This window comes from Protopterus annectens, chromosome 14.part0 (assembly GCF_019279795.1).
Source record: "Protopterus annectens isolate FY-2018-M chromosome 14.part0, PAN1.0, whole genome shotgun sequence".
Lineage (NCBI taxonomy): Eukaryota > Metazoa > Chordata > Ceratodontiformes > Protopteridae > Protopterus > Protopterus annectens.
Genome location: NC_056748.1, coordinates 82827960 through 82843736, shown reverse-complemented (window position 1 = coordinate 82843736; position 15777 = coordinate 82827960). Strand labels below are relative to the sequence as shown.

Below are 15777 nucleotides of genomic sequence, written 5' to 3'. Positions count from 1 at the left end.
AAGAAATGGTGATGTACATAATGCCTTATTTAGGCACGTGAATGACTTTCCCACACATAGCTTTAGGTTCAGTGCCATTGTGAATGTCAAACTTAATAAAAGGGGGGGGGACATTAAACAACTAACTGAGCTCATAGAGTCCAGATGGATTATAGAATAGATGGCCAGGTCTTAATGAAGTCATACCCATGAAGCCCGCCCTGAAGAATAGGCGGGTTTTTTATTAGATTGTGATTGGATGCCTTTCATTTTAAATTGTATTCAGTGCTTTTTGTGCTTTGTCTGATGAAGGGTAACACCCGAAAGCGCTAACGTCTTGTATTTTCTGTGTTCTTTGGCTTTTATTTGATTTTAATAAACTACCACTGGAACATAGCAGCATCCATCCGAAGGTTTTTTGTTTGATAATACCACTGTCTACTGTCATGTCCAAACAGAAGTAATTACCAGCATCTGATGTATGTAAGTGTGGCTGCTACGAGAACAAAAACATATTGCTCCTGATTCCTGATGTGCCCGCACTTGGTATAATTTTCAAAGCCTGAAGCTTTTACCATGTTAAAGAAAATAAGTGTAATGTACCACTAAGCACTACAAACAAAGTATACAGTATTGTTAATCACTCACAGCAACAAATATTAACAGCACATTAGAGCCATAGAAGAAATTTTTACCAGCACTGAAGTACTAGCAAAAAATCCTAACCATTATGACTAATAGCAGAAAACATAAGATCAACCACAGTAATAAGAAGAATCAGGCCTCTGCTTAATAGGGAATGAAAGAGGATGACAAAAGTCATTTATAAACATATATAAACACACACACACACACACATAGAAGAGGAGCAAAGGAAAGAAATAGAGACTAAAAGTCTGAGGAAAATACAAAACAGGCACTTATATGACACTTGAGTGAATAGCACTGAAAGACAATTCTGTAGCAGAAGGAGGCAAACAAGATCTGATAAGTTTAGAGAATACAGGTACAGGCCTATTGTGGGAGAAGGGAGGGGCTCAAGTACTGGAAAAAATGTATGCAGCTAAAGATATTGTCATTTTGTGTCCACAATGATAGCAGAAAACCCAAGTGTACAGGTGGGTGGAGGGGATAACACAAGATCTAGTTAGTGATATACTTGAGAAATTGATTCCGTGAATTTCACCTTGAAACTAAAGTTTGAAAAGGATTTGCTTCGTTATAGCCAGTTGTATGAACAGAAACTGTGTCCTTGGTGTACCAGATTGGCTGGGCTGGTTGCAACATTTTCCCCAAAATCAGGAAGGGGTTGTGGCATTGAAAGGTATTTTTAGTGCTCCCTGGAAATTACTGTGTGTGTGAATGCAATAGTTTTATCCATGATATAATTAATGCTGGTAAAATATTACTGTAAGGCATTGTGATGAGAAGGAAATTAGTGAGTCCCTGAGAAAGTAGAGGTTATAACTCTGCTCCTAGCTGTACAGTATGGAGCATATAGTTGCTGTCATTACTCATAGCCCAAGGCAGCATTTGAATTTGGTGGTCTATGTCACACCAAAAGAAAAAAAAAAGACTGAAAACCCAAAATATTGAAAAGTCCAAATGTTGAAAGTGAAAATTTGCTGTTTCGCCACTATTGTGCTTTCTCTGAGTTGGTATATATGATTAGAATATGGGGGAGGGGCAGGGGGCTTGCCCCTGCATTAAATATATTTTCAATATTTTGTGTTTTTGATACTTTGGATTTTCAGTCTTTTGAACTTTTGAATCTTATAACATAGACCAATCTTATAACATAGACCAGTGATGGCGAACCTATGACACACCACAACATTTTGGATGACACACCAGTGTTCACCAACACCCAAGTTACCAAAGAAACTGAATGAATAAAAATACGAGAAATATGTAACTCTGCACTTATTTATTAAAACTCAGCAACAAAAAAGTCATTAATTGATGTTAATCAAATCAAATGCAATGTGTTCCATATTTTTTCAGTTCAATTCAAACTTACTATTAAAGTAGGATAATTTTTGGTGCACTATTTTAAGCCCAATTATCAGAGCGCATATTGTTTTGTCTATTGTAAGTCACTGATTTTTCTTTTGCTTTTATAATACACAGCAGCACCCATGACTGGACTGTATTTTTTTAAATAAATATGTAAAGAATTGTTTCTCTTTTGTTTTTTTGTTTTTTTTTGGGGGGGGGGGTGACACACCAACAGAGTAAAGATAGGCATTTTCCAAATTTTTGACATGCTGAGCCCAAAAGGTTTGCCATTACTGACATAGACCCATGCATACTAATATTCAGGACAGTAGTGCAGACAGAAAGACAGTAGTCCCTTTCTCTGAGGTGGTGCCTGATATCAATGGTGCACAGATGAAATATCAACAGACACGTTTTTCTAAAGAGGGGTCATACAGCAGCAGCCTAAAAGTGTAATCATACAATGGAGTTTAAATCCCACTAATTAACATGATTTATTGGAGGCTAGGGGTTATTACTCAGACAATAGTTCAAAGATCTGAGACCCTAGTCTTTGTTTTCCTCAAAGAAGGTCAAGGGCAGGAAGAGTTTGTACAGCTAGATAATACTAAAGGTAAGAGGTAAGGCCTATATTCTGATGATCCACAGGTGTCTCAGGAGACTGTCCTTAATTATTAGAAGCTGTCATACCTCTCAACCTCTTAGAGCAAGAAATTGGGACAAAGCAACCAATGATGGGGGGATGAAGGCCCAAAAACAGGGACAATTTTTAAATATTGCTTTTACAAACTTAGAAAGTTGACAGACTAACAGGTTTTGCATTAACATGAATTATCTGAAGGATATAAAGTCTGAAACTCAAATGTCTGTCGTTATTTTCTAATTTCAGTCCTCAATGATTTGTCAGTGATTTGCCAGAAAACCACAATTTTATGAGAAACAGGCCAAAAATATGAGACAAAAATCTGGACATTCTGCAAAAATCTGGGCAGTTGAGAGATAAGAATCTGTTCCACCTTTTATTAACCCAATCAAGCAACAAGAATGTCCATACTATACGGGAAATCATACAACAGGGACTGCTTAGGTGTAACTCAAGAACGGCAAATTAAGTACCTCAAAAATGAGTACTTTAGAAGAGGTCAACTGACAAGGAATCCATAAATTCTAAATGTGATCAATGAGCAAAGACCTTTGTTACTACAATTTGTTACTTTCCCAGTTAATGGAAATCAATTTTACCGTGAGGAAGAAAGGCATAATGGGCACATCTTGTCTGCTCAGTTACACAGCAGAACCACTGTATACCCTGCATGAATAATGGTACGCATCTGAGAGCTCCCCATATACTGAACAATTCAGTGGTCACTACCCATCAGGAATCAGTCTAGTCCTATATTAGCCACTACTGTTACTATGTAACCCTCAATATCATTCTTCCTGAAGGATTTGCACAGTCTTACATTACCCCCCCCCCCCTTATACTATGTAATCCTCAGGACCATCTTCCTGCTGGGATTAGTCTAGTCCTGTGTTACCCTCTACTCAAGCTGTGTAACCTTCAGTACTTTTCCCCAAGAGATCTGTCTAGTCCAGTGTTACTCTTTACTCAAGTTGTGTAACCTTCAGTAGCATTCCTTCACAGATCTGTCTAGTCATGTTACCTTCTAGTCAAACTATTTAACCTTCAGTAAATTTCCTGCAGAGATCTGCCTGGTCCTGTGTTACCCCCAACTCAAGTTCTGTTACTTTCAGTAGCATCCCCTCACAAATCTGGCTAGTCCTATGTTAGTTCCTACATAAGCTCTGTAACCATTTGTACCATTCCCTCAGAGATGTGTCTAGTTTGTTTACATGATATGCAACCATCAGTAATATTCTTCTTCAGGCTACTGTCTAACATTGTCCTACCTGCTACTCATGCTGTGTACTCCTCAGTACCATTCTCCCTCAGCATCTGTCCATCCTGTGAAACCGCTTACTCCTAATATTTACTCATCAGTACTGTTATCCCTCCTATCTAACCCTGTGTCACCTGCTACTCAGGATGTGCAATCCAAAACTCATTTCCCCCTTAGGAATCTGTCTATGCTATCCCCACACACAACAACCCTCAGCATTATTCTCCCTTTGGGTCTGTCTGCCCTTGCATTATCCCTGCTCATGCTGTGTATCTCTCTACACCATTCCTTCCCAGAGAGAGGCCCCAGAGACCTGTCTAGTCCTGTGTTATAGGTTTACAGGTAGTTACTAGGCACATAGTCCATGAAATCATTATGGAACCTAGCCCACATTCTAACGGCTCCAGTAGACTGCTTGGTTAAGTCATTTGGTCAAGTTCACACAGCAGGCAGATGAAGGCTGAGGAAATCAAAATTGGCACCACAGAAAATAGCTTGTTAACAGCTCATAGCATTATTCATCTGTGCTAGCTCTCAGACTGTTATGTTATCTAATCATGTGGGGTAATCATCAGTACTGTCCTCCCATAAGGTCTAGACTAATCCTGGCTTACCCTCTTCTTAGACTGTATAACCCTCAGCACCATCTCCCCTCAGATCTGTCTAGCCTGTACTACTCCGTACTAAATGACCCTTCGTGCCTTTGCCCTTAGGAATCTGTCTGACACTGTGCTACATGTGCTGTATAACTCTCTCAACACCAATACTCCTCTGAGACATATCTAGCTCTTTGTTACCCTCTACTCACATTATGTAACACTCAGGACAAATTTTCCTCAGTGACTTCTCTTACTCTGTGTTACCATACACATGCTGGGTAACCCCCAGTGCTGTTGTCTTTCAGGGTTCTTTCCAGCCCTGTGTTATATCTTACTCATGGCATATAATCAGAAGTATCATTCTCCCTCAGGCAATATGTCTAGCTCCATGTTACTCCTTACTCATGGTGTGCAATCACCAGTATCATACTCTCTCAGGAAATCTGTCTCATCCTGTGTTACTCCCTGCACATGCCGTACAATTCTCAGCACCATTCTCCATCAGTCAGTCAGTCTGTCTAGCCCTGTATTACTTAATATTCATGGTGTGTGATCACTGCTACCATTCTCTCAAAGGGAATCTGTCTAATCCTGTGTTACTTCATAGTCATGGTATGCAATCCTTAGTATCATTCTTCCCCACAGAATCTGTCTAATCCTGTGTTACTCTGCACTCATGGCATATAATCCTCAGTACCATTCTCTATCAAGGGTCCTTTGTTACTCTCTCTTTATGCTGGGTAATCCTCAATTCCAATCACCGTCAGGGTCTATCTAGCTACATAGTTTTACCCTCAGTACCATTCTATATCAGTAATCTGTTAATTTGTGTGTCATCACCTACTGATGCTGTGGTTCCCTCAGTGCTAATCTAATTCAGAGACCTGTCTAGCCCTGTGCTACCTTTTAGTCTTTCTCTGTGTGACCCTATCATTCTTACCCAGGGACCTTCTAACCCTGTGTTAGCCCTTCTCATTCTGTGCATCCTCTGTGTAACCCTCACTATCATTCTTACCCAGGGACCTTCTAACCCTTTGTTAGCCCTTCTCATGCTGCGTATCCTCTGTGTAACCCTCAGCATCATTCTTACCCAGAGACTTTCTAACCCTGCATTAGCAGTGCTCATGCTGTATATCCTCTGTGTAACGGTCAGTATCATTCTTATTGAATGACCTTCCATTAGCCCTTCTCATGCTGCATATCCTCTGTTTAACCCTCAGCATCATTCTTACCCAGGGACTTTCTAACCCTGTATTAGCCCTTCTCATGCTGCGTATCCTCTGTGTAACCCTCAGTATCATTCTTACTGAATGACCTTCTATTAGCCCTTCTCATGCTACGTATCCTCTGTGCCACCCTCAGCATCATTCTTACCCAGGGACCTTCTAACCGCGCGTTAGCCCTTCTCATGCTGTGTATTCTGTTTAACCCTCAGTATCATTCTTACTCAATGACCTTCTAACCCTGTGTTAGCCCTTCTCATGCTGTGTATTCTGTTTAACCCTCAGTATCATTCTTAGTCAATGACCTTCTAACCCTGTGTTAGCCCTTCTCATGCTGTGTATTCTGTTTAACCCTCAGTATCATTCTTACTCAATGACCTTCTAACCCTGTGTTAGCCCTTCTCATGCTGTGTATTCTGTTTAACCCTCAGTATCATTCTTACTCAATGACCTTCTAACCCTGTGTTAGCCCTTCTCATGCTGTGTATTCTGTTTAACCCTCAGTATCATTCTTACTCAATGGCCTTCTAACCCTGTGTTAGCCCTTCTCATGCTGTGTATTCTGTTTAACCCTCAGTATCATTCTTACTCAATGACCTTCTAACCCTGTGTTAGCCCTTCTCATGCTGTGTATTCTGTTTAACCCTTAGTATCATTCTTACTCACTGACCTTCTAACCGTGCGTTAGCCCTTCTCATGCTGTGTATTCTGTTTAACCCTCAGTATCATTCTTACTCACTGACCTTCTAACCGTGCGTTAGCCCTTCTCATGCTGTGTATTCTATTTAACCCTCAGTATCATTCTTACTCAATGGCCTTCTAACCCCGTGTTAGCCCTTCTCATGCTGTGTATTCTGTTTAACCCTCAGTATCATTCTTACTCAATGACCTTCTAACCCTGTGTTAGCCCTTCTCATGCTGTGTATTCTGTTTAACCCTCAGTATCATTCTTACTCAATGACCTTCTAACCCTGTGTTAGCCTTTCTCATGCTGTGTATTCTGTTTAACCCTCAGTATCATTCTTACTCAATGACCTTCTAACCCTGTGTTAGCCCTTCTCATGCTGTGTATTCTGTTTAACCCTCAGTATCATTCTTACTCAATGACCTTCTAACCCTGTGTTAGCCCTTCTCATGCTGTGTATTCTGTTTAACCCTTAGTATCATTCTTACTCAATGGCCTTCTAACCCTGTGTTAGCCCTTCTCATGCTGTGTATTCTGTTTAACCCTCAGTATCATTCTTAGTCAATGACCTTCTAACCCTGTGTTAGCCCTTCTCATGCTGTGTATTCTGTTTAACCCTCAGTATCATTCTTACTCAATGGCCTTCTAACCCTGTGTTAGCCCTTCTCATGCTGTGTATTCTGTTTAACCCTTAGTATCATTCTTACTCAATGACCTTCTAACCCTGTGTTAGCCCTTCTCATGCTGTGTATTCTGTTTAACCCTTAGTATCATTCTTACTCACTGACCTTCTAACCGTGCGTTAGCCCTTCTCATGCTGTGTATTCTGTTTAACCCTCAGTATCATTCTTACTCAATGACCTTCTAACCCTGTGTTAGCCCTTCTCATGCTGTGTATTCTGTTTAACCCTCAGTATCATTCTTACTCAATGGCTTTCTAACCCTGTGTTAGCCCTTCTCATGCTGTGTATTCTGTTTAACCCTTAGTATCATTCTTACTCAATGACCTTCTAACCCTGTGTCAGCCCTTCTCATGCTGAATTTCCTACGGATTCCCTTACTTATCTGCCAAAGCTGATATTACCTTTATTCATGTTGAGCAACTTATAATGTTCTCCTCCTCAAGGGAGTAGCCTACTCCAAAGCAAGGCATTCTGACTACTGTTAAACTCATATTACTTTAATTTTAGGACTATATTTGCAATACATTTGTCTTTCTCTGCAAATAATTTTATTGCTTTGGGACTTTTGTTTCTTTTACCATATCTGTATTATGTAAATGTCAATGTTTGTCTGAAGAATGAAGCTATTTTATTTTAAACTGCTAGCTGCTATGATCTCACTTAGTATTTGCTTCATCGAGACACTACTGTATGCAGAGTTTAGTTTTCTGATTTTATCTGCTGCCTCATTTTTATGAGGGCTGTCCATCCTGCTCTTATTATAGTTTACATTAGCATTCATACAACATCTCTTATCGACTGTCCTGTGAGTCATCATGGACCTTCTGGTTGTGTCTGTGTGCTTTTTTATTTTCATTTTTTGTGGAGATTTTATGCTGAGGAAAATTTCACAGAAATGTATTGTATGGTGGAAGCCAGCAGTGTGGTTTTCATTTTTCCCCTTTTCTCCACTGTGGTATGACTGTGGACTTAACATATATATATAATTTCTGGGATGGGGGGGGATTTTTTAGGTCTATATTATAACATTGAATTCTACAAAGATGGACTGTAATAATATCAACCCCATAATGTCAAACGGTGAAAACAGCGAAGGTGCAGGACACCAAATTCTTTCCCAGGGAAAGAATTCGGTGGGCCGTTGCTGTGGCTTTGCTGTTTTCAGCATTCAATATGTTGGAACATTACGGGTCAGGTTCAGGTAAGTGTGCAATTGTGTGTAGGTTAGGGCGCAGGTCAGGTAAGTGTGTGATTGTGTGTAGGTTAGGGGGCGGGTTAAGTGAGTTAGGGTTAGGGCGAGGGTAAGGTAAGTGTGCGGTTGTGTGTAGGTTAGGGTTAGGAGGCAGGTTAGGTGAGTTAGGGTTAGGGCGCGGGTGAGGTGAGTGTGCGATAGTGACGGACCTTAGCGTTAGGGTTAGGTTAAGGTAAGTGGATAACTAGTAGTGTATGTAAAGTTTAGTTTAGGTTTAGGTGTAGGATTTTAAGTGTATGAGTGTAGATTGCTGTTTTTTGTGTATGTTTGTGTTGTGTGTATGTTTCTCGGAATAGTGAATTTTTTCCCTGGGAAAAAATTTGCTATTCTGACTGTTCGATATTTTCGGATTTCGGTGTTTAGGGTTCGATATTATAACATTCGATCTTTGTAGAATTTGATGTTATAATACAGACCTGAGATTTTTTCTATTTTTATAGGCTTTTCATCTCATTGTTTTTTAATTTAAAATTTCAGTGAATGGTAAGCCGAAAAAAGTCATTGGTAGCTCATAGGTAAACCTCTCTTACTGACCATGTCATTGCATAACTTTATTTTACTACCTAAAAATACTGTTGGCTTCCTGAGAAACAAGTTTCAGTTTCATTTTAAAATGATGCCACTTATCATAATGAAGAGAAAATAATTAATCTGTACATTTCCCTTATGCAAAATGGAAGCTAATCCATCCTCGGTATCACATGAGAGACGTGTAGTAGTTCATTTACCTGAAAGTTGATTGTGCCAAAGTATATATATTTAATGCTCCAGTATCAGCAACTATGACATCAAAACTGAAAAACAAAAGCACTGTCATGCTCCCTGTTGGCTGGTTATGATTTTTCACAATCAGTGAGATTAGAAGTTGATGCTACATGACGTTTACCAGAAACAGATAAGACAGTCTCCAGAAAAAAAGTACTGTGCCTTAGAACACATACAAAATCTTGAGGACAAAATATTCACAATGAACAGAAGACAAGCAGTTCTAAAATACAATGGAATATGCTATTGCTAATATCAACTTTACAATAAACTCAGTGGTGATGCAAATGAAACTTCGACTACACTCTAACTAGATGACTTTATGAAATGGATAACAGTAGTCATTCTTACCCCAAGGTCTGCAAATGGGCCATCATACAAGGCTAGCTGTGCCACACGACATCTGTCCCGGTTTGCAAGTGTCTGCGGCGTGCTGTAACCACCTCGTAAGGCATTTTCTTCAGCCAGAAGTGCTTCTAGCTCTGGTGTAGCTCCCCCAGTCACTAATGTCCGTATAAGTGTGAGGATATTGTCATTGAAGTATGTCTGGCAAAATAATATTAAACTCTATTTTAGTAAAATGGCAGTTGCATCAAAGTGATATCTCAATTACAACTTTTGGGTGGACTGTGCTATTCAGTCTTTGGAAATGTTACTCCCAGTACTTTCATTTTAGAACCGAAAAGACTATAAAACTCATTTACTCCAGACATTGCTACCCAGTTTCGTCCATACACAATATGTTCATTTCTAATAATTCTTGGATGGTATTTATTTTTAAAGAATAGAAACCTAACATATTTCTGTTCCTTCTAATTTGTGTTAGTGTGGATACAGCAGACATCTCTTCTAGTGTTGACTTCATGTCTACCAAGCTGTTTAAAAGCTTCAGTAATTCTAAAATTCAGAACACATTTCAGGCACACAAGGGACTATACTGCATTTTATTCTTGTCACCAATCCATTGGAGAGCTGTTTTCATGCTGGAAATGTCATTATTCATTACCATAGCTGGGGTCTAGCAGTCTACTCAGCTCACTGTACTAAGCAGCCCATTACATGACTTGACATGTTGGACACTGCTGAGTCTCTATTAAATTTTGAGTTTTACTTTAAATAAATTTGATGAGCTGAGAGTACAGAGGCACTCTTCTTTTAATAACATTAAGGTAATCCCCAAAGTCTGATTTAACATGGGAGCAAGGGAGGACAGTATGTGTAGCCAACAGCTGATGTCACACAGGCCATTTTGTTCTGGAATATATAATAGATATCATGTACATTTGTTTACAAGTGTTCAAATAAGATACTTTCTGTTAGTTACTGAGATTATCTATTGCAAATGTATCTAGTAAAACACAACTGTTATCTAACCTGCCACTTATTAATAAATTCAGAAAGCATGTTAAAATTTGTTTTAAAAATGTTCTGGTTTAAAATTCAAGCTACATTTCTGAATTTATTAATGTACACCCCTTAAGATCACTTCTTTTCTATGAGGTTCATTTTCTATGCACTGCATTTTTTATGTCTAATCACAGAAGTCTATACCTCTAGAATTCCTAATACACACACACACACACACACACACACACACACACACACACACACACACACACACACACACACACACATACTGCAGTTACAGACACATTTTGCTTGTCTTTTTCTCTGGTTTTGTAAAACCATAATGTGACATTGTCTGTTTACTTGTCTAGTCTTACCTTGGGATACTAAGCTTTAAATTCTTCCATTTGCAGTTGCGTCAGATATGTTTTACTTTTACAGACCGTGTTGTATTTCTACTTGTACTCAATGTTAGGATTACCTACAATTCTCATGGTGGTTTGATAATATATAGTACAGCATAGAAGAGGCATTCACAAGTAATGTGATGTGCTTCTCTATATCCTGTTGTAAGAGAAGGTGGTGTTCTTTTCTGTGAGGAACTCAATTTTATTACAGTATGGCACAGCTAAACATACTATAAGCACACAGACGCTTTTCTGCACTTAAGGAACTAGAATATATTTTGTACTGGTTTCCCTCCCTTTGCAATACCAAACAGTACCCTTCATACTTCTATAATAGCCATAATGGCATCCCACCACTCTTCCCTCCAAGAGTGTTGTGTTAATGTGCTAAATTTTGTTGTGCTAAATTTTGTTTTATATATATATATATATATATATATATATATATATATATATATATATATATATATATATATATTACAAACTTTACAAATATGGCTTAAAAGCAGTTTTCTTACTGATCTAGGTGACATTAAAAAGACTGCAAAAAATACCAAATTATTTTTATTTTATATTGCTATAGATGGGGGAAAGCTCCCTAATAAACACAGAAAGATATAATATTATGGAAAGTGATGAGCACTTTGTCTCCCTCAGTCTGCCTGTTATCCACTCCTACCACTGGTTAAGTTGGCACTACATACTGATCTGCATTTGCCTTCTTCCTCCACATCTAAAAGACTTATGGCTGGCTCAACTGATATTACCTTAACTTTCTGAGAAATGTTGTTCTAAACATCCACAGCTGTGTGTGTGAGAACATTCTGCATTACCACACTTATGACTAACCCATTCTGATATTTAAAACCGTGTCCTATCATTCTTTTTTTTTTCAATTCTTTTCCCAAAAGATGTTGCACCACTGTGCATTACTGAATCTTTTTAAACATCTTACAAACTTTATTATATCTTTCCTTTTCTCCATAAGGATTACATGTGTTAAGTTACTTTCCTTGCTTTCTCTTCATATGGCTTTTAAAGCTGACCAGGCACCATTTTAGTATCATTCCTTGAGACAGCCTCAAAGTTTTCTAATTCCTTAATGAGATGATGTCTCCAGAAATCTATATGGTATGCCTCATAATATTTCCTCCAACAACGTACACTTAATTATAAGTATTTCTTTATTTTTTTTCTATTTTCTAAGGTGGAGTGTTTTGCATTTTTTTCATTGAATCTACCTATCTGTACTTTACAGGATTCTTTCAAATATGCAAAGACTTCCACTTTTTCATCCTGTATGTTATCTGAGCTGCAGATATTTTATGCCATCTGCAAAATGGTATGCGGTAGAGAGCCTTATGAGATCTTCAACTTTAATTTTCCTTTCCTTACTGTACATTCCATCTTTGTCATCTATATTATTTCTTTTTAGCAAAGCTAACACCTTGTGGTGTATTCCAGACTGTCTAGCTTCTGTATTAATATTCTTTGACACTGTATTAAATACTTTTCTAAACTGTATTTAAGGCACATCCAAAGGCCCAACCATGTTTAGTGTTCTTTTCACTTGGCCAAAGAAGTCTATAAAAGTTGTCTGATGTAACCTTGTTGTAACTCTGTGCTGCCATAGGTCCTGTGTTCCAGTGGTCCATAGATATTCAGTAAGGTTTTCATTAAGAAACAGACCATTAGTTTTCCTTTTATATAAGTTAAATCAACTAGTCTGTACATTACCATCTAAGTCCTGCTCCCAGCACCTATGCAGTGGAGATATATTTTAATGTAGCTATTTATTTAAAAATGCAGTGGTTAATAGAAACTCTCAAACACAGAAAACCTTAAGGACTTCAGAAGGCTAGATTGTACCTCATCACATGCCCATATGGTAGCCCATTCCAGAGGATAGGAGTAAGGTAGGTAAAAGACCCTCTACCCGATGTTTCCAAATGTGCCTGCAGAATGACTAGCAGCCCTGCACCAGATGACAGAAACTAGCCAGGACATAGCTAGCAACTCTGCACCTGGTGACAGAAGCTACCTAGCTAGGACATAGCTAGCAGCCTTGCACCAGATGACAGAAGGTACCTAGCCAGGATATAGCTAGCAGCCCTGCACCAGATTTCATAAGCTACATAGGAAGGACGTATTTAGCAGCCCTGCACCAGATGACAGAAGCTACCTAGCCAGGACATAGGGATGCAACAGTAATAATCTGATATTCCAAAATCTGCTAGTGATAGTTTCAGAACAGCAAGACTGACTGAGCAAAAATGTGGACATACATATAGTTAGCCCAAAATCACTGTGTCTTGGAGTATTTCTTTCTGCCTGAGTTATGATGATCTCACAGTTGATGTAAATTACTTTGTGGTGTGGGGGCTTGCCCCCTACATTGGGGTTGCAAGGAGCTTGTCACCTCCAAAAGAATAAGTTTAAAGGAGAATAATGATGCTCAACAATTGTCTAATTGGGTCAGGACTAGTGCATGTACCATCATTTGGTGCCCTTCACCAATATCAGGGGACTACCTCATATTCCCATGCTTTGATATGTTGCTGAAAGTGATTCAACCACTTCCACTCTTAGTTACTTTTGTGGGGTAAATTCCATCTGTCATCATTGCTTTTTATATCTTCATTCTTAAAAATATCTTCAGGAGCCTTTCCTTAATGGATTCAGACTCTTGCCAACTCTACCTCCAAATCCCCCACCAAAAAAAAAAAAAATCCTTGTGTTTGGTGAAAACTGAGCAGAAGAAAAAAAATCCAAATTTCTGCCCTTCTTTTATAATGTATGCCTAATTTTCTTCCACCTCAGTACCCCCGTCATAGTTTTCTTTACTCCATAACATGTCTATAAGAAGTTTTACCTTCCCCATACCCGCCTCTTACTAGCACTACTTCAGTTCTTCAGATTAGAATTTTTTGCTTTACTGGTGGCTTTGATGCCTTTTTCACATTTCAGTTAGGAGTTCTCCTCATTTTTATTTCATTTCCTTAATTTCCTACAAATCCCATCCTGTTCTTTTTTATGCCTGCTTGTTATACCCTTTGAGAATCAAAATATTTTTATGCCCTTGTTTGTGACTTCATTATGCATGTACTGCTTCTGCAATTCAAGTTTTTATTTCATCTTGCTGTTTAGTCATCCTTCCTTTTTTATTTGTTAACCAGGCAAGTACATTAAACACAAATATCCCTTTTCAGGCATATCAGGGAGCACTATCTGGTTAAGTGATTTGTTCAGAGTAGCACTAGCCAAATGAAGGACAAGAGGAAGCAGCTTACTAACAGTTGGCTAGATTAGTCATAGGAAGTAAAGGACAGTGCAAGCTAGTCTGAAGGGATGTGGAAAGAAAACAGAGGCAGAGATTAGAAGTGTGAGAACAATGTAGAAAACTCCAAAAAAAAAAAAAAAAAATAGAAAAAATGAAACTGAACAAAAGGAAAAATAAGCCAAAAGCGACTGCTGAAAAAGCTGAGAAATGTAAACTTAAAGACAATACTAGAAATAAACCCAAAAAATCCACAAGTTGTGCACTAATAAGTAAAATAATTAAAACATTAAAAAGTTGTCTTTTGGTTAGACAGATGAAGCAGGTTCATATATGAGTACATAATAAGCTACAAGATCAAAAGAAGCAAGTGGGCAATACAGCCTCAACACAAGTTCACTTTATAACTTGAAGATAAATGCCCCAAAAGGACTGACACTAATCAAAGAACCTGTAATGAGAAGGAAAACATAGGGAGCAAAAAAGTGGAACAAACTTGTCTCACTGCACAATTAAGAGGCCCTCAGCAAAGAGGGCTTAATATGAAAATGTATTCCAGAGACTCGGAGCATAAGCAGAGATGAGAAGTCCAAATGATTTGTCACGAGAAAAAGGAAATCAAATAAAGATCCAAAGCAGTAAAGGAAGAGGAAAATAAGCCCTAGTAAAAAAGTTAATTTTTGGAAGAGGAAAATCAACCCTAATAAAAAGAAAGTTTATTTCTGGAAGCTTCATTACATCATACCTTCTGGAATTTATACAAAATACTAGGATTTTTGACCCATTTAAACCTTATTTGACTTGAAGATGCTGTTTTGTTTTTCTGCAAAGCAAACCTGTTTATGGGTACATAATTATTAAATATGGGCACATAAATTATTAAATAAGTCTGCATAATATCCCTCATCATTAACTGTATGAGGCGTAGTACTCAAAGATGTTCTGTTCTGAAAAATAAAAGTGCTCCTCTCTCTGATTCTTTACTATAATTTTAAAAGGCCACAATTATGTTAGTATTCAAATATTCAAAAGTATGTACTGCATAATTACACACAGCAGTAGAAATGGTACTGCCATCTGCTTATCTCTCTGTATTATTATTTTTCAGACCCAACCTGTGAACGTTACCAGTTGTTGGGGTCCAGTAAACAGCACTGGAGGCCTTTACAATGGTGGGCTATTCAAAACATATAATTGTTTTGTCAATTTGGCTTCAGCTTACACCAACAATGTAGTTAAATTTTTAACAGAGTTGATAAAAGTTCCTGCACACATTTTTGACATGACCATTTATCAAAGGCCTCCTTTAGAACTAACAGGCAATATTTGCTTGTAGGCTCCTGTCAACTGTTTTACTAATGGGTTCAATAAAGATTTAATGGATTTCTTAAACAGGAACTATTTTCATTATAAAACTTTTTGCCATTTCTTCTATAATTGATTATTTTGAAAATGTTCCTGTAACTTTTTCCATATTTATAGCTCCATTACTTTATTGACAGATGATGTAAGACTGACATATCTATAGCTATTACAGTAATTTCTAGAGCCAGATTTTACTACTGATATATTACTGGTCAACTTCCTGTCTCAAACTACTTTATGGCTAGACTCAAAGAAAATTAACAGTAATGGTTTACAAAGTCTATCCTCCAAGTTTT

At 38.0% G+C, this 15777-nt stretch overlaps 1 protein-coding gene across 32 annotated transcripts in view; it reads right to left on the bottom strand.

Moving 5' to 3' along the window:
- The window catches only part of KCNMA1 (potassium calcium-activated channel subfamily M alpha 1), a 4085072-nt gene that overhangs the window by 300170 nt on the left and 3769125 nt on the right, over positions 1-15777 (bottom strand). For all 32 annotated transcript variants that reach the window (XM_044055788.1, XM_044055796.1, XM_044055806.1 and 29 more), the window contains one exon: positions 9437-9631. In XM_044055788.1, the coding sequence (XP_043911723.1) occupies positions 9437-9631 (195 nt within the window). The remainder of the gene's footprint in view (positions 1-9436; positions 9632-15777) is intronic.